Source organism: Camarhynchus parvulus, chromosome 1A, assembly GCF_901933205.1.
Source record: "Camarhynchus parvulus chromosome 1A, STF_HiC, whole genome shotgun sequence".
Lineage (NCBI taxonomy): Eukaryota > Metazoa > Chordata > Aves > Passeriformes > Thraupidae > Camarhynchus > Camarhynchus parvulus.
In genome coordinates this window covers 48611244-48630929 of record NC_044586.1, presented here as the reverse complement: position 1 = coordinate 48630929, position 19686 = coordinate 48611244, and the positions used below count along the sequence as shown (strand labels likewise).

General features: G+C 36.7%; 1 protein-coding gene across 8 annotated transcripts in view; it reads left to right on the top strand.

Moving 5' to 3' along the window:
* The window catches only part of CADPS2 (calcium dependent secretion activator 2), a 280917-nt gene that overhangs the window by 142443 nt on the left and 118788 nt on the right, over nucleotides 1-19686 (top strand). For all 8 annotated transcript variants that reach the window (XM_030960018.1, XM_030960017.1, XM_030960022.1 and 5 more), the window contains exon 8: nucleotides 5416-5555. In XM_030960018.1, coding sequence (XP_030815878.1) covers nucleotides 5416-5555 — 140 coding nt within the window. The remainder of the gene's footprint in view (nucleotides 1-5415; nucleotides 5556-19686) is intronic.

The window sequence follows — 19686 nt, the reverse complement described above, 5'->3', positions numbered from 1 at the left end:
TTGTGTTTCTCCATCGCACTTTGAAATTACTGCGGTTTCTCAGGCCTGAGATCTTCTGTCTTTCTTTTTTAAGTCTGGAAAATTATAAGAGATTGCTTCCACTCCTGCTTTGTCTCTTGCTCCCCAAGTAGTTTGCCTGTCAGCACTCTGTGATGTCTGAGTGTTATAGTTTCTATTCTAACAGGGAGGTTCTCAGTAGCTTCTTTGAGAGTGCCTCTCATTGAAAATGCTTGAGATACTTTGCATTCAGGCCTTGTCTCTCTTAGATGTGGGGGAGAGGCTCTTTGGGAAGGACTCAAAGACTACTTTCATCAATTGCTAAGGCCTGTTAGGGTTAGTGTTCAGGCAGCACCATCAACAGAGGTTGATTGTATAAATTGTGAAGTGTTCCCAGTTCTTTTCATCAACAGTATTCTAGATAGCTCTCTCACCGTGGGCCTATGCAATTTCTCTTTTGTTTTTTGTTTCTTTTTAACCACCTGTTACCCAAAGCCTTGTCTTGGTGTTTCAGCCATAGCCAATCAGAGCCAAAAAGCAAGAGATCACTCAATAGGTGAGATGATGGAGCTTGCATAAAAAACTCATAAACTCCCTCGGTGATAGAGCTCTTACTAACCCATTCTTTAGGGGTTCCCAAGATGATAACTTTTGTAAGGGAATTATTCTCAAGAGAGACATCTCCTTTTCCCCTTTCTACCTCCAATTTTGAGTCTCTTCTTTAGCTTATTTTTCTTCATCCTCCTGGCAGCAGGGTGTCATGACTTAATGCTCAGGGAAAGTGAGTGCAGTGCTGTGCTTGGCAGGCTGCTGCTGGGGCATTCAGCTGAGCTTCTTGTCACACTGGCAGCAGCTTCTGCCTTTCTGACATCAGCCAGTCTTTGGGAAGGGGCTGACAACACAGAACAGCTCCAAACTTTCAAGTTAGGATAGAAGATATCTTGAGAAGAGTCAGTAGACATTTCTTTCAAAACCAGATGTTCCATAAGTGAGGTTGGGGCTGTTTGTATTCTGAAAGAGCACATCAGGCATGAGAACTTTTGTCTCAGAATATTTTCTAGCTTTGTCTCCTGTTGGAGACTATAGAGTTTGAAGAAAGGATAGGAAGCTCGATGCCAGAAGCAGGAGCAACTCCCTGGGGTATCAGGGCACAGGACAGGTTTGGGAGACACCGGGGCAGCCCCATGCATCAGTAGCATCCCTGGGGATGGGGCTAGGCTGAGGTTTGGTTTGCTTTCTGAAGATGACCCAGGCTGCATTATGAAGAGGAGACTGTGGAAAGGCTGCATCTTTCTTTTTTTTACAGATCTGTTGGTACTGAAGGCAAGATAATGCTTTTCTGCAATAGCATGCTATACATCACCTGCCTCTTCAGCTGTGGCATTAAGATGCAGATCTTCTTCACTTTCATCTCTTTTGCTTGTGACAATGAGCCAAAACTCATCATAGTTGGGTCAGAATTACCATGATTACCAATGCCTGGTGCCCAGAGTCTAAGATCTCAAAATGTGTCTTAGATCATCCCTACTTGAAAAATCTTTCTCATCTCAAATACTTGGGTCAGAAGTGTGGGTAACTCCATCACTTGGGTTCAACTGTTGAATATCGTGGGGTTTGGTGGAAGTAGGGGACTGGGGAGCATCCAGAACATAAGGACATAAGTTGGCTGACAGAGCCACAAGTGTCAGGTGGGGGAAAATGTAGAGAATATCTTGACTCTTGATTTTTCTCAAGGTCTTGCTAGTCTGTTTACCTCTTGCCTTCATGAGTCCCTTTTGAAGGCTGCATATTTTTTTGACAACAGGACAACTGCAGCCTGGAATGGTTAGCTTGATAGCTTTATCTCAACATGGGAGTACCAGTAGGAGATACTTCAGCACAGCACTTTTGACTCTGAATCTTTGGCTCAGTTATCTTCTCTGAGAAAGCAAGAATGCCCCCAGTTTTCTTTGTTCAAGCTTTTAGAGTACTTTGGACAACTCAACCTTTCTTTTATACCTTTAAAAGAAGATATAATCAATATGCCAAAAACAGAATTAATAGTTGCTTGTCTGGATTGATTGTTTGGCTCAGGTGTACTTAAATTAATTTCTTTTATTGTGATCCAGCTGGGAACCTACATAAGTAATGGAATCACAAAAATGGTGGTTAGTTTAGTTGTCAAGTGATATTAGCTTCATTGTCTTTCTGCCTGTCAGCTTTTAAGGTCAAGAGAGAAACATTTTCGGTCATTTACAGCTAAGAAACAATATTTTGAGAACATTACAAATGCCTACAAGTTATGATCTATAATATTTAAAATTTTTGTGTTTATTTTTCATCCAGATGAGGAGGGGCACAAAGTGAACTTGACACTTTTTCAGTTACTGTGTGGTCTGAGGAAATGTAATGCAGGATATGATTGGAACACGTGGTCAAGTATTTTTTAATGATTATGAGATGATTAAATTTACTGAATTATCTCAACCCACGCTGTTCTGATACTATTAATTTGCCTTAAATGAGTTGAAGCAATGCAATGCACAGCAGCTATGTTTGCTGTGTAGCTTTCTAGTCATTAATAGTTCATTATACTTTTTAATGTTGATTACCTGTTAGTATAATTATGGTAAACACTTTTCTATACTAAAAACTCATAATGCTCTGTGCTGCTGCTGAATAAACAACCATGGTGATATCCAGAGGTATATGAACAATAAAATAAATCAAAATAAAATAAAAAAAAACTTCAGAAATATACGATGTAGTACAGAAATATATGATTCAGTAGGAATTCTATTAAATCTATAAAAGTTTTAAGCACAGTGAGGGTATCCTCTAGGTGACTCTTACATCTGCCAGAGAAGACATTTGAGTTGGTACCATTTCATTTTTTAAAGTAAATTATGAAACAACCAGAAGATTTAAATCCTTAAGGAAATATGAGACAGAATAACCTTATAAAGTTTCTCCATGGACAGTGGCAATGACCTCACACTGCAGTGTTCCATAGTGGAGAGAATGCTTATAATAGAAATTTCAGCAATTTTTTACTTTCCTTATCAAGGAGAAGTTGCCAAGTGTTTTGGTTTCAGTGATTTTGTGGGAGCTTGCAGCTTGCAGCCACCTGATGCTGTGGTTCACAGTAGCTGTCAATGCCCTTAAGGGCAGTATTAGTATGAAGGTTTTTGCAAAGATAATTCATGCTTGTCAAATGCTTTGTGTGTGTTTTTTGTGTAACAACAAGTTTGATTACAAAGTTCTTTCAAGCTCTCGTCGTTTAAAGCTGGAAGGCATGACAAAATGTAATACAAACCCAGCACAGTGCATACTCAAATAGTCTGACAGATACTTATTCTTTGTGAGAGCTTTGAAATTGAAGCTCCGTAATACTCCTTTTAAAATTCAGAAAAGGAATTGTCACTACCACAGATATAAATTAATCATACTCTTGTCTACTTTTATTTTCATCAGCATTCTAAAAACTCAGGAAGTTGACAGAAGAAAGTTGTCACTTGAGATGCATGAGCTGTAATAAGCAGTTGTAGGACAACAGGAACTGCGGATTGTAGAAAAGGAAAAATTCTTAGCATCACCTGCAGTCGTGTGTGAATGCCTAGTGATTAAATGCAAGGAATGTATAATAATTCTGCTTATATAATCTTGCAGTTAAAGGGATAAATAAACAAAAAATAATTTCCCCCTTGATACATCAGAACGCAAAGGTTTCCATGCTCATAATGTTTTTAAATGTTATTTAAGGAATGCATTTTACTCAGAATGAAAACCAGAAAGAAGGAGTAACTCTGTTATAAGTAGTGGTTTCTGTGCATTTGCAAAAAGAAAAAATGTAACGAGGTTTGCTAAAATCAGAATGTACTGATTCTTCTGCTATTGCTTTAAAAGGTACTGAATGTACTCAATAGATCTGACAGGTTAATTCTTCCACTGGTCTTACAAATGTTGCATATTTGATTAGGAGTGATGCATCATATTCCTCTGCTTGACTGGAGCTCCTGATATTAACAGAATGTGCTTCTGCAAAATATTGAGATGAGGAACTGAAGGCCTTCTACTTACACCATCTTTCAGATGATTAGATCTGAATGACACTGTTGTAATATTTTTGACTAATAACATCTGTTAGATTTATATTTGCATGGACAGTTTTGCTCAAATCCTTAACTTATCCTTTGTAGTAACACAGAGGACAATATATTGAGTTTTATATGTATGACACAAGTACTATGGGTAGGAAAATAACTTGATGGTTAACATAATGATTCATTTTATTTTTCAAGAAATGAAAGATGTGAAAAATGATGCTTTTTAGAGTGTCGTTGCTTTCGAAATGATAACGGTAATTCATGGTAGTTGTAATTCAGAACTCACTGAATGTTATGAAAATCTCCCAAGTAGTACGTTTAGAATACTTTAGAGTCTAAATTCTAATATTTTAGAATACTTCAGAGTCCAGATTCAAAAGTAGCACTTAGAATAAAAATGAAAGGAAATTATGTTTCAGCAGCATTTAACTGCTGAACATGTCACTTTGGGTAAGGGTTTGATGAAGCAGTAACTTTTAATTGTACTGACTATAAATGGATACACTTTTTGGATGGTAAATAAATATTTAACAATACTAACAATTAAAAACAATTAACAATATTAATAACAATAATATTTTATTTATTGTGAGTTACACTAATCTAAATTTACATGTTAATAAAAGTTGCAAGAAATTTATATGTTTTAAAAATTAAATATTTAAAATTCAATGGTTTGGGGGTTTTTATGTCTTTTACTGTGGATTACACAAAAGGTTTGTGTCATATCACGTGTGAATTGGACATAGTGTCTTACACCTATTACATTCCATTTGCAGCAAAGGTGCTTTGGAATTCATCTACAATTTCTGTGTTTTTTTACTAAAATTGACTTTTATTAATGCTCTTGATCAAAAATTTGAGACAGTAACAAGAAATACACTTTGGTTATCTTCTCTCAAGCAATGCCACTACTGAGGGCTGATCCGTTGCATAATGCTCAAGCAATGGCTTCAAAAGGTGTTTCCAGCAGAGCACTGAATAATGTAAAAGTTTAAGTTCCTATTTAATTGTACATGACCCTTTTGAAATGCCAACTGTTCCTTTAAAAAAAAAAAGAAAGTTAATTCAAAAGATATTAACAGGAGGAAATTTTATTAACTCATAATATGAAAATTCCCATTTGTAAGAGAAGGAAGGAGTTAATTTTTGAAATTGGTCTGTTACAATGAGATTGAGTCAGCTGGTTTATTAGATTTAGGAAATCTATTTTAGTCATCTTTTGTATTGGAGGAGATGCAACAAGAATCTTCACTGCTTAGATGTTTCCATTAAAGACTACAAGCAGTTTTTTTAATCAGCTTGCTGAAGTTTTTCTTTTCATGACTTGCAGGTTGTGTTATATCCAACATCCAATAGTCCAAAGTCTCCTGATCTGCATAAAATGATAGTTCCCAAAAACAGCCAGGACAGTGACCTGAAAATTAAACTGGCGGTGAGAATGGATAAACCACCTCACATGAAGCACTGTGGGTAAGTGTCCATTTCCTGGCTGTCTCTATTTTACTATTTTGTCTCACTGTGCCTGTGTTTTAACAAAGTATCTAAAAAGTATTTAACAAAGTATCTAAAATCATAACGTTTGTAAAACATTTTAAATGCCTAAAACATTTCCTATCCTATGGTATTGTGTTATATCTTCATTTTATACAAAAAGTTTGGACTAGTCAGGAATAAGATTCATTTCAGATGTTCAGTGATTTGTAAATACAGATGATGAGCTACATCTGAAATGCAGAACTAAGAGTACAGTCTCATTTAGATACTGGTTTTGAATGTTACAATTTATGGCACTTTGTTAAAAAATATTTAGGAGAAACATATTTTTCCATTAAAATAGGATTAATTATATACCTGAATAAAGTGGTATTTGCCACATAGTCTCCCCTTCCTTTCTCTATCTGCTGTATGGTCTTTCTCTTGAAAAAAATGTATGTATGAATGCTAGTTTAAGGATGTCTTTCTGTCTAACACTGAAACTATGTGGAATAGATTGTTCATAAAGAGAGCTCCTTTAATCAACTGCTGCCGCTATTCCTCAGCCCACCTGCAAAAACAGGTCGTGTTGCTGACAGTAAGCAAGTTTGTATCTTTTTTTATAAAGCAATCAAAAAGAATCAATGTACTGTCCGTGCTATATAGGTTTCTTTTTAGTCTCCTTCTGTTTGTATTCTGCCCATTGTACACAGGCAATAATTGCCAAAATTATCTATGTATTATGCTTTCTTTAAAAAAGCAACCAAACTGACTTAAGTTTTTTCAAAGTGTTAATCAGTTGGACTCAAATTTCCCAGTTATCAATTGTATCTCTCATTTTGGATTTGTGAAACTTAGACACAAATGGCTGGGACTGTAACAATGGGATTGGTGCATGGAGACCTGTGGCTGGTGACCAGGAACTGTGAGGAGAGGGAGGGAAACCAGTCATGGAGTCAATGGGGAACGGGAGCTACTGTGCTTGGAGACTGGAACTGAGATGAGAAAACTTCCAAGCAGGGCAGCAAATACCTAAGGGAAATGGGATAATGTAGCAGGAGAAAGCAGGAAGACTCAGGTGACATGGATAAGTTGGAGTAGAGAGCAGAGATAAGTGTTTGTACTAAAGCATGACGCTCTCCTGTGAGTCCCACCTTCTGCCCCATGCATTTGCACTCACCAAACACCTGTGAAATGGCTTGGTGATGGTGGCACATCTTTGTCCAGATCCAGCCCACTAGTGTGGGTTCAGTTTCCAGCTGCTGGAGGGTGTTGAGCTGCTGTAGTAGTGCAGGGTGCTGGGGGCACGGTGCTTGCTGCCCGCCCTCTTCAGCAGCCTTGTCAAAAGGCAGCCATGGAGGCAGGCTGACTTGAGCACATCAGCAAAAGATGATGTCCAACAGATTCATCTGCACATGACCTGGTTCAATTGCAAACTTCCACTCTAAACACATCAGGGGTGTTGTGCTGCCATGCACCTATCCCAAGCAATGACTAGGGGAAGTTCCCATTTTTGATCAGGTCACTGATAATGTTGGGGTCATGCTGTCTGCAACCCCAGTTAGAGTATAACTTGCAGCTGGATCCAGCAACAAGGAGAAAGCTCCAGTTTCCTCTCATCATGCTCCTGTGCTTCCCCAGAGGCTGTCTTGGCAAGGAGCTGTTCTTCTGGTGTCTTCAGAGGGTCTTCCTAACCTCCCCAATTCAGTTTTCCATACTGGTTTATATCAGTATCTTGTCTGACCATTAAAGAACCCAATCAAATATTGTTGTCAATAATTTAGTTCAACCATTATCCCTTTCGTCTGCTGCTGATGGTTGCTTCCTCAGATTGATTGATTGAAAACTCATCTCCTGGCCATGTGATTTACTTCTACATTTTACTTCAAGGTCATTGCTGTGACTGTTCTTCCAGCAGATACTGTAGTTCTTCCCACCAAAAATGCTCTAGGTCAGTCATCATTTCCTTTTCTTCATAGCTATTAGCTATAATGATTATTACCTAGACACTTGTTAGGGAAAGTTGGGGCACCAATGGATGTGTGGACTTCTCCACCATTAACATATGTGAAATGAAATAAAAACTTAATAATTCCGTCAATAACCATTGAAGAGATTGATGAGGTACTGTAGGAAACACTGGAGCTGCAGTGAGAGGAAGGAAAAGGTTATTTATTTGTAGGGAAAAGAACACCTGCAAGCAGAATTGTTAGTGTGTACAGTCAGGAACTATTAATGTTATGAAGAGCCATCATCCAGGCACTCCCTGCAGCCTTCTCTTGACTTCCTGGGTAAGTGTAAGTATTAAGTGGTCATTTGCTGTTTTTTCAAGAGGGATTCCCATCTGCTTCAATACACATTAAAGCTGCTCTGGGTCTGAAGTGATGCTGTGTTATCAGGGAAATCTGCATTTGTGAAGAGACTGGAAACATGTGATGGATGATGGGCAGTATCATCAGAAAGGCAAAGGAATATTTCGCAGTTAAAATAGTTGAGGGTTGATTAAAAGGAACTGACTTTTATCCCCATTTGTGCTGCACAGAAGGACTTCCTTGTAAGAGACTGAAATGTTTCCACCTATAGTAACTGATGGTATCTTATTTGTTTCCTGTGTCCAGTTTCATAAACTGGAATCTGATTTCATAGAGGCGCACGCCACTAACAGCTATTAGCTGAAGTCAGTGGAAATGGGGCTTTAAATATTCATTGTGCTCTTCAAGTCCAAATATCCTAAAAATTAATCTCTGAAGCCTAAAACTTCTGGTATTTCAATTGTCCTGTTTTCAGGAGGGTACTATTTTCAAGGGAAAATAGTACCACCTCCCAGGATCATACGCATATGAAGGTGAATCTAGGGAAGCATCTGGTAGAAAAGGTTCCCACACTCTGGAGGAGCTGTGGGAGTGGAGGCACTGTCACTTTGCTCAGCCAAAGGCTTGTGCTCTGCTGAGCAGGGTTATAACAGTGGCAGAATCTGCAATTCCCTAGAAAACCTGCACAATATGGAAATTCAAGTCTTTCTGTAAAGCAGGCTTTGCACAAAACATAATGAAGGAGGCCATAGGATAAAATCAACTGCTGAAGAGCTCAAAGGCAGTTGCTGCTATCCTAAATACTGAAAATGACAGGGAGATCTTTGTCTATGTTTATTTTATTTTATTTATTCTATTTTATTTTATTTTATTTTATTTTATTTTATTTTATTTTATTTTATTTTATTTTATTTTATTTTATTTTATTTTATTTTATTTTATTATTAGAATGTTGTCATATATATCCAGGGTCATAGGGTACACGAAAGGAACAGATACAAAAGAATGTGATCATCCTTTCTCCTGGAATTTCATCATGTCAGCAAGTTGAATTTTACAACCTTTGTAATCGACTTCTAGTGTAGTTAGTGTGTTCAACCCAGCTAAGTTCTAATTCTTCATTGTATTTCTCAGAGGCATCCCATGCCTTATCCTTAAGCAGTGTTTGAACTAGACGACTTACATTTTCTGTGTGTCAGAGTTAACAAACTAACATATGAGATTCATTGTCTCTCATAGGAAAAAAAGGCAATCTGTTGGCATTACATAATGTTTTTCAGATGAGAGTCTCAAAATTTATTGAGAGTTGAATTCAAATTTTATCCTGCAGCCAAATGTAGAAAGATGGGTTTTAGTAGATTAATACTCTATCTAAGATAATTACAGTGAGACAGTTTTTTTAGATATGGGAACTGTGCCCAAATATTTCAGGTTCTGCAGGGTTGGCAAAACCCACAGGCCAAATCTAGTGGTGGTTTTCAATTTTATCTCTTGAGAAAAATTTCTCCTTTTTAAGGCTGACTTTACTAACTAAAACAAGGGATATGTTGGAAGACTTCAAAACTTGTCTTGCACTTATGTTTCAAGAATATTCAATCCTCCAAATTATACTGTCTTGCACTAAAGTCACAAATACTATTCTGGACTGCAGCACCTTCAAGTCATGTTCTCGCTTTGATTTCCACAGTCATAACCAAAAATTATATTTTAAATTAGATTATAAAGTTGGGATTTTAAATTATGAATTGTAACCTTTCTAAGAGCAAGAAATAAAAATCTTTATGACTCAACACTACTGAGAATCTCAATTGCAGTTCATTTGTACTTTTCCAAAAAAGAGGTTTATATTTATGTTGGCACATTCATACAGTCAATCTAGTGTTACTCCACTTGACTTTAAAAAAACATTATTAAAGAAACAATTCATGTTTTTTTGATGTATTCTGTTACATGCTTTAAAAAATGAAACACTATTATACATCTTACAGAAAACATAATCTTATTACTTATTTTACATTTTTTTTTTTGTTTTTGCATGAAAGGCTCTCAAAGTGGGAATTAACTTGACTAATAGATAATTATCCTTTTGTATCTGAATCCTGCCAATACATTACAAGGCAAAGCATTCACAGCTAGTCTGAGCAGTGACAAGGTAAATATTGCTCATTAATGGGGATTTGTAGAACAGTTCCAATTATTGACAATTCATTATATTCCAGATTTCTTTCTCATAATTTGTATTCTATTTACTTTCTCACAGGATGTGGTAACCTTTCCCTTATCTATAATTATGAGCACATACCAGATACTTTTAGAATCTTCTTTACTTAGTAAGCAAACATCCATATAAAAGATTTTTTAACATTTCTATTTTTTTTTCTGTTGCAATCTTGAATCTAAAGCAAATCATCAGAGGAAAGAAGTAAAATTTGAGCTAAAAACTTCCTCTATAAAATTTTAAAAGCCTGTTTATTTCTGTTGAGTTACAACAGCAGTATTAGGTAGGTACTGTTTGCTTCAGGAAGGCTCAGTTGGATCTCCTTAATTCATAATTATATTTGGGTTTAAAACCCCAGCAGGACAGGTTAATTGACTCAAGATATGTGGGTTACTCTAAATATCTTCTCTAATGCATGGGGGTTTTTTGATGTGCCTTTGCACATCTGCGTGCATTTAAATTGTGCATTATTTTAAAAAGTAGATTGAGTTGTATCTTAGCATAGCCTAGTGGTTACTAAAAGGTATTATTCTGTTGCTTCCAATCTAGAAATAAAAAAGGAATGAGAGATGTTTTTTTAAAACTTGCTTTAAAAGGATTAGTAATGCTCAGTGGTCTTACCACAAAAAAAAAAAAGGAAAATAAATAATAACGTAAAATGAAATTCTTACTAATTAAACAGCCTGAACAGGACAATATTACTAAGCGGTAGTATTTGGGTTTGACTTCCAAAGTAAAACATTTCAGCCTTGCTCTTGCTCTAAACTTTTGCCAAGATTTGAAGGGCAAAATTCATTCTTCATATTCTGTTCTGCTTTCTGCTATGACACGTTGCATATGGAACTGATATACATTTAATTTCTTAAACTTTTGCATTTGGAATAAACAATCTACAAGCACTTAGAATTTTCTCTCTGTCTCTCATTTATAAAGAAAACATTTTGGTGACTTCTTTAAAATTGTAGTCTCTGTAATAATAAAGAATCTGTGCAAGATTATTTTTCTGTCACAACTTGTTGATGTTTTGGGTTTTGGTTTGTGGTTTTTTTGTTTATAATTGTATTTTGAGAATATAAAGATCACCATTAATCTGCTAACGTTTTAGTTTTTTTTCTTTTTGCACTTGAAATTGGCCGAGATGTTCTTAGGAGACTATTTATAAATAGTAAATATAGGTACTGATTCCTGAATGTGGCTTAAGAATCACATTTCTCCTGCTGCTGTAGTTTCAGAACTAAAGGAAATCTGTGAGACGAATGCTCTGGTTAGCAGTCTTCTTAGATGTAGAATTAGAGAAGAAGTAATTTTTTCCTCTCTTTCATATGACACTTGTCACACATCCTTAGAGAGGAGGACGAGTATAATCTGGTTTGCAGCTGAGTGAAATGAAACATAGGAATAAACAGAGATCACCCAAGGTGATGGGCAATTTGGTGACAAAGCTGAGGATGGCACTGGGATCTGCTGGCTTCTCAGTGGTAGGGCTGTTGTGTGTGCCTGTCACCTGGATAAACCACATTCATTGCTGCTACTGAGCTCATAACTCAGCTGAGAAGAGCCACGGGGGCACTGAAGTCAGCCAGAATGAGGGTGGTGCCAGCTCTTACACACTGTTTGTCCGTGGTCACCTGGCAAAGAAGGGCAGGATGAGAAACAGAATTACCTTTGCAACTTAAAGATGAGTAATCTGGGTTTCATCTGAAAATGAGATCTGCTCCCACTTTCATTATTTCAGAAAAATATGCAAGGTGAATACATTGAAATTACTCTATTGCAACTCTGGATTACTTGTACAGATAAAGTAAGATGTCAGGAATACAATCACACTTCTCTTAGCAACTGCTGCAAGATCCCTGTCACAGATAAGCCTTCATAATTTGAAATGCATCAGTCCTTAGTCTCTGGGCCAAAACATACATATACATCAGAATAACTAAAAAAATTGTTCTACCAATAGTAAAAGGATGAAATAGAAGGAACTTTTTGCTAAATTATAACTTCAAGTTTAATTATTCTTAAATGAATAGGTGTAGAATTGCTTCAAAGTGAAGGAAAGTGTTAAAAACCTAATAATACTTAAGATGTTTCCAGCATCTTAGAAAATCCTTACTAATGCTTGGTATTATATGGCAATATGAAGCATAGACTCCTTCAATTAGTACTATGTTCTGTGAGATAAAACTTTGTATATTACTTTTCAACAGTTACTGAAAATATGTTTCACCTTAATGTTTTTCTTTTAAAAGCAAGAGCAGATTATCCGAGAGATTTGTTTCGCTTTTTCATTTCTTATCAATATAACCTAATTTCCTGAACCAAATGTTAAAGTACTCAAATACTTACCTAATACTCAAATACTTACCTAATTAATTTCTTCATCTACATATGTAAACTCTTCTGGATCTATTTGATTCATTTTTCCAAGTTTGTGTGCTGCATATGTGGTTGTAATCATAAAGTCAGCATAGTAGCACCACCTAGCTTTCTGTTTGCTGCTGCTGCATTTCTTCTTAGAAAAGGGTAGCAGAGCAAAGACTTCAGCTACTGCCTCAAAGAGCAAAGCTCTCCCTTGTCCTTTGGTAGAATGCTTACTTTTTGGTTTGTGAATTTAAAGACCGGGAAGCATAGGTTTTGTTTGAATTTTGCAAGATTTATATAACATCAGATAGTTTGTAATTCTTCTCTGATCATTTAATCATATGGCCTCACTATAGCAGCCAAAAACTTTAGGTGTTTAGGCTAATGTAAGCATTCTCTGAATTTTCTCAAAGCAGCTATTAGGTAGGGTGGGGTACCTTGACACACTGGTTTATCAGTGCTAAGACACTGGCAATTGAAAAACAGAAAAGGTGCACTGGAGGTAGTAAGATAAACTTTATATATATTGCACTTAGAACAGTAGTTAGTATTTTGTCATTTCTACTGCAATTTCTCCTAATTAGTCTCAAATAAATTTAGAAGGTAAGTCTTTCTAAAAATGCTTGAGAGATTGCCCACTGCTAGCATCAGGTCTTCCAGGCTTTTTTGAGATAACCAGCAATCCATATACAAATGGGAGATTTTTCAACTAGCTTTGTGCCATTTGAAACTCCTCTGTGACAAGATGATCCTCAGCCAGTCTTCCTCATGTATAGGAAAGGGATGATTACCCCAAAGTAAAGATGTGCTCTTGATTCACTAACCAAATAACAAAAATATTTCTGATTCCTATTGTCACAGGTGTTGCCTTGTGAAATCTTGCTACATGTTGAAGCACTGTGGGATGCAGCAGTCTGCTGCAAGATGATCCCATCACGGAAATTATGTGTATTCATCTCAGCTGGGTCTAAGTAAAACTTAGGCGCTCCCTCTCACGATTATTTTATATTGTGTTCAGTTTTTCTTGACTGTCCTGTTACTGGCAAATGGGATGCAATAATATTTGCTCAGTCTAGCTGGCCTCTAGTGCCCAGCTTGTCCAAAGAACCTCTTTCTCATCTACTCACACTGAGGAGCTCTTTTCCAAAGAGTACCTTATAAGCTAATGGGTATGTTTGGAATACAGAAAATGAACAAAAGTGTATATTTCCAAAGGGAATTGCCTCATAGAGAAACTTATTTATGAAGCAAAAGGGAGGTAGAGATTTCTTTTACTCTAATTGAAGAGGTCATGGGACTTGGTAGCAGAGGTATGGAGACATAATAGTTGGCCAAAACGCAACACAAAACCCAAGCACTGACACAGTGATGCCAGTACCTGCACTACAGAACTGTTGGGGTTACTGACATGTTCACAACACTTTTGAATTAGAGTTGGCTCATGTTCAGGCTCAATGGATGGACAATGTGACCGTGTATTTACTTACCATATACTTTTGAGACACTGGGCAAAAGATTTCATTGTAATTTCTGACAGGAAGGCATAAAGAAGTATTAGAGTTTCAGCTGAGCTTATTTGACTTCAAAGACAAAAGAGGTGTGAACTAAAAAGTTTCATTTCCCATTCCATGTTCAGTCTAGACCTAGCATGATAATCTCAGGTTTGATCAAGACAAGCACTGTAGCTGTAGGTGGCTCTGTAGTGCTGAAGCAAACTGTATCAATGCAAGGTTTTTACTATTATTGAGGATATGTTGTGTGGCTGATGAAATAGGCTTTGTTTGAATTTCAAACACAGTGGACTGTTGAAGAAAAAATATGGGGTTGGTAAAAAATGCAATCAGTGCCTGAAGTGTGCAGCACAGCAAATACCACTGCTTATTCAGGAATGCCTGCTCCTTACTTTACATCAAGGTGTGCCAAAGTGTCATCTAACATCCAGCACCACAAATCTATGTGTTGAGCATATTTTCTTTACTCAGTGAAAAAACCTGAAGGACGATGTGTCACAAACTGCTATGAAAATATCCTGGCTGCAAACTTCAGAATACTTCATGGAATAATACTTCATCTGCTGGAAAAGACTGGCATGGTTGATCTGTAAGTTAACTACAGCAGGAAGTTAACATGATTCCTTTGAAACTGTAAGAGCTTTTCTTGAAAAACTTATGAAGAGGGGATAATCTTTCTTTTCAAGAGTAAATCACAGACAGTTGCTGACTCTGAAGATCCAAGACACTGAGACCCTGAAGACAAGCAAATGAGTATCCCTTTCTGCAAGATAAAACTCATGAATCCCAGCACAGAGTATTTCAAGGACTTCCAACATTTGGAATGAGACTACTGAGAAAGTAACAGAAAATTTAAAAACTAAGCCAGTGGATTTATATTTCTGCAGAAATATTAGTCAAATTTTGGCTCATAATTAATAAACAATTAAACTGGGTTCAAAAGCAATGGTGTATATTTTTTGTTTATTTTGTCAGAGGGTCAAAAATGTCCTTTATGTAGGTGTAACTGTCTTATCCTGCTAAATTCTGGCAAACCTGTCCTCATTTTAACATTCATAAACGAACATGCATACATCAAGGTCAACATTTCCTATGTATGTTGTAAGCTGCACTTTTAGTGCTGTATGAAGGTGTTACTATTATTATATCAAGATGTCTCATGTGAGTATTTTCTGTTATGCTACTTTGTACTTAATGCTGGTATTTCATTGTGCTAAATGAATGTTAGCATCTTGCCATGGAGAGAAGTGCTAATGTGATAACTGTCTTCATTTAAATGATTTTACTATTACACACTTTTGCAAAATCAATTTACTATAATCAGTTACTTTTTAAAAATTAAATTGAACTTCATGAAAAATGACACATTAAAATTACATTAATGATTGATTGGATAATGATAATGGGCTAATGCAAAATTACTATGGAAGGAAGAAGCAAAAGTGTTTATCCTGCTGCTAGATCCTTAGAGAACAGATTATAGCTATGAGCCTGATTTTCAGTGCTTCACACAGTAATTGCTTCTGAGGAGGCACAGGGAATGTGAAGATCTTAATGATATGCCACTGCCACTTTAATTGCTGAAAGAAGCCAAGAGAATCCTAATTGCCAAGGGAAGCATTACTAATTAAGGTGTCATTCTTCATTTATTCCATAGAAATTCATCTGAAATATTTGTAAAAGCTGAGATGTAAATTTAGATCCAAACTCACTTAGCTTAATCACAACAGACTTCATATGAAAAATATCTGTGGGTTAGGCAAGGTTGATCATAAAACTTAAAATATTTATTTTCCTGTGAAAAAATTTTGGTTTGCTTTTGCTCATAACTTCTTTTAGAAGTAAAAGTAAAGTGAAGTAAAATAATTGAGAATAGATTAAATAATCTGGTTTTATTAATATGTAATTTATATTTAAATTGTGATTCCACCCTCATATTAAAAAATTGTTACAACTGTTTACACACATCAGTACTGCATGTGTGTCAAATCCTTCTTTGGCTCACTTTTGCTAAAGTCCTTGTTGAACCTCACAAAAGAAGCAGTTGGGGTGAGTGGTCATGCTGGTGGTACATGTCCATTTCCTGCATACTGGGTTTTGTACCTTGTTCTCTTCTCAGCCTTCTTTAATGCAGTTATTCACATTCTTACTGTGTACTAAACTCTTCTTTTGCCATGGATTATCTCTTATGGTTGCCGTAATGGTGCCTTGCATTCATATAGATAAATGCAAATTCTTTTACCTCTTCTTATGTAATATCTCAGAATCTATGACCAAACGTCTCAGTGACCCATAGAATGTCTAGGTAGACTTCTCTAGTTTATACTATCCATTTTTAGTTTGCAATTCCTAACTTTAAAGCTCTTCCCATCTCAACTTCTTGGTCTGTGTGCATGTGTTAGGAAAAAAATTAGTGAGAAAACCTTTGGCAGCAATTCTGAACTCATCACAAAAGAGAAGAGACCAGTTCCAGGCCATAAAGATGATGATGAGTTGTGCTGCAGCATCACTTAGGACTTGTCATCATAGTTTATGGGACTGACTCCAAATTCATGTCTTCTCCATATGGGCAAATTTGAATGCAGAATCACTGCTGAGAGAACCTGGTCAGCTGAGTACCTTCTAGCAGCAGCCACTTGTTGCAACAGTGGGATGAGATTCAGCCCTGCACCAAGAAGGCTAATTGCATGTGAAAAACCATGGAGAGAGAAGAATTTGTAACTTGGATTTTTTTTCTAAAATACTAAGTAATAACTTCAAAATTTCATTTACATGTGTTTTTTCTACCAAGTAAGTAGACTAGATGGGCTGACCAGTCAGTGCTATGTGGATTGAAGGTAGTATTAAAAAACTAATTGTTGTCATGCTGTAGCAAAAAATGCATGCCTTATTAGGTCCTCACAGGGAAGATCATGATATGAGTAATTTCATGGATGTGAGGTGAAATATAGGCAGGACATTTTTTTTTTTTTACTATGCATCATTGATCTTACTAAAGTGAAAGCATAGAGGAGGCGGCTTATTTTAATACAATAAATGATGAAGAAATTTATATCAGAAGTGTTCTACAATTTGCAGTAATAAGTTCAAATATCGGGAACTTCACAGTAACTCTACAGCGTATTTGGGGAATCTCTGCTTTGACTGCAGGGTTCAAGCTGCCTTCTGCTGAAATTTCTTCATGCTATTGTTACACAGTTCTCATAGCTTTGGAAAAGCATCATTCGGAGCAAAATCTGACTTTTAGTTTTGCTTGAATTTGCAGCTCTGTAAATGCACCCAAAATATGCTGACAGTATCATTAGAATGAAATCACGTGCAGGTATTCCTGGTTCATAACTCATTCCAGAATTTTATATGGTAGACTCTATGTGTTACTTTGTATTATATTTTTTATTTATGTCAGATTAAAGTTTTTAACTTTTTGCCATGTAAGTTTCTTTTGAAACTTGTCTAGAAACTTCTCTTACACGCATGAGTCTGTAGTAATGGAGATGTAACTGATTATGGTATTCATAACATTATGCTGTACATAGTCATCTAAGCAATATTCTTATTTTCCCAGACTGCAGGACCAATCATCATTTAAATACTTGTTTCAGATTTTGTTTATAGTGCTTTATTCTGCTGCAAATAAGCATATCAAAAATATCATGCAGGTGAAAGATGCAGTTTATTTATTAGCCTTTATCATCAGGTGATCTGAGCTGTTCCTTGATACTACGCCTTCATCTGTGACATCAAATTTAAGAGAGAGTTATTTTTACCTGATGTACATTGACACTGCATATGGTCTGGCCTGGCCTGGCATTATTTCTATATTGAAAGTGCCAGTCCTATTAACTGCAAGGATGGGGGCATGCCACCTACCTCTTATGTCCTTCTGTCACATACTGCCCATCTGTTACTTCTAGGAAGGTAAAATTCAAAAGACAATTTTTGTCTTTTGGAATATAAGCCTTTACAAAATCTGAGGTACTTATAGCAGCAAAATTGTTTTCAGAAACTAAAAGTATGTGACCAGTCTAATCCACCCTCTGTGTCAGAATGCTGCCTCAGAAACTGTAGGGTCACTTGTGGTATCATGGGTCTGAAGGTGGATTTCAATTCATAATACCCTATTCTTTATGGGCAAAAATAATTCTAACACAATACTGAATGTAAAGGCAGAGGTAACTTTTTATAAATTCAATTAAGTGGTTTGTTGGTTTTGTTTTTTTCTCCATAGTAGTATAATTTCAATTATTAAAGTATTGCATTTATTTGTCACATAATAGCAAAGCCCCATGGTCCTGTACCACTCTTGTTCAAATAGTTTGTTTGTCATAGCTAGCTCCCTTTAAATAGTCCATGTCCTGTTACACAATTGTGTTGGCAGATCAATACTGTACTGTTTTGTCAGGGGCCTGAGTATGTCTCATCCCCAAATAGGCATCACCTTGCCAGGCTGACAGTTTCTGTCATGTCATCAGTGTAGTTAATGATGCTTTCATACAGAGTTATGCACTGTTAGCTCACTCGGTCTTTTTATTTAAATAAAAACTGTAAACAGCAACTTCTCCCACACTACAAATGGTCTTTTTTGTGTGCTTACCATTACAAACCTGTTTCAATTTAATCCCATATTAAATTAACTTTGTGCCTGCTCAGCAATGTTGCTCAAAGTCCAATCTAATCTGGCCTTAAACACTTCTAGGGATGGGGCATCCACAGCTTCTCTGGGCAATCTTTTCCAGTGTCTCACCACCCTCACGGGAAAGAATTTCTTCTTACTATCTAATCTAAAACTACCTTCCTTTAGCCTCAAGCCATTCCCTCTTGTCCTATCACTACATGTCCTTGAGAAAAGTCCCTCTCCTCTTTTCTTGTAGGTTCCCTTTAGGTTCTGGAAAGCTGCTCTAAGGTCTCCTCAAGCCCTTCTCTTCTCCAGGCTGAAAAACCCCAAATGTCTCAGCCTTTCTTCATAGGAGAGGTGCTCCATACCTCTGAGCATCTTTGTGACCCTCCTCTGGACTCACTCCAGCAGGTCCTTGTCCTTATGTTGGTGGCCCAGGGACTGGACTCAGTGCTCTGGGTGGGGTCTCAAGATAAATGCGTGTATGTTAATTCCTGCACATGTACGTTAAATCCTGTGCATGGTTTGCCTTTGGAGCAATGGACAGCAAAGACCTCTAAGACTGCCTTTCATGCTGCTGCTTGTATGGACTAATCTGGGGACAAATTGGCAGGGGAAGTGTTCTGGTGGGAGTAGGTTTGAGTTCCACTGCTAAGTCTCCATTGGGGTCAGACCAGCTTCCCTTTTCTTCCACAGGGAGAGCTTGTCTGATAATGTTGGAAGATTGCCAGCCCAGAACTGTCATCTTCTTTTCTTCATAGTTTTTTCCAAAGATGGAAATCAATATGGTTGTGATGAGAGAAGTGTACCTTCTCCTAAATACACTACTAGTTGCCCTTGCTCAGTAAATCAGTGGCTTACAAGTTAGCATTTTTATCATGGATTATTACATTTGTGATTTTTAACTCCTGATTTAAAATCTGAGATTATTTTAGGTTCTTGAGTAGAATGCACTATGTCATAGACCAGATGAAAGAAAGTAAGAAACTTGGCTCAGTACAAGTGTACCTAAAAATATACTCCCCTCATAGCTGGATAGCTGACAGCAGTTCTCTTTTCTAAAGCTGAATGTTTGTAGATCTCTAACCTTTTTCATCTGGTTTAAAGTCTTAGT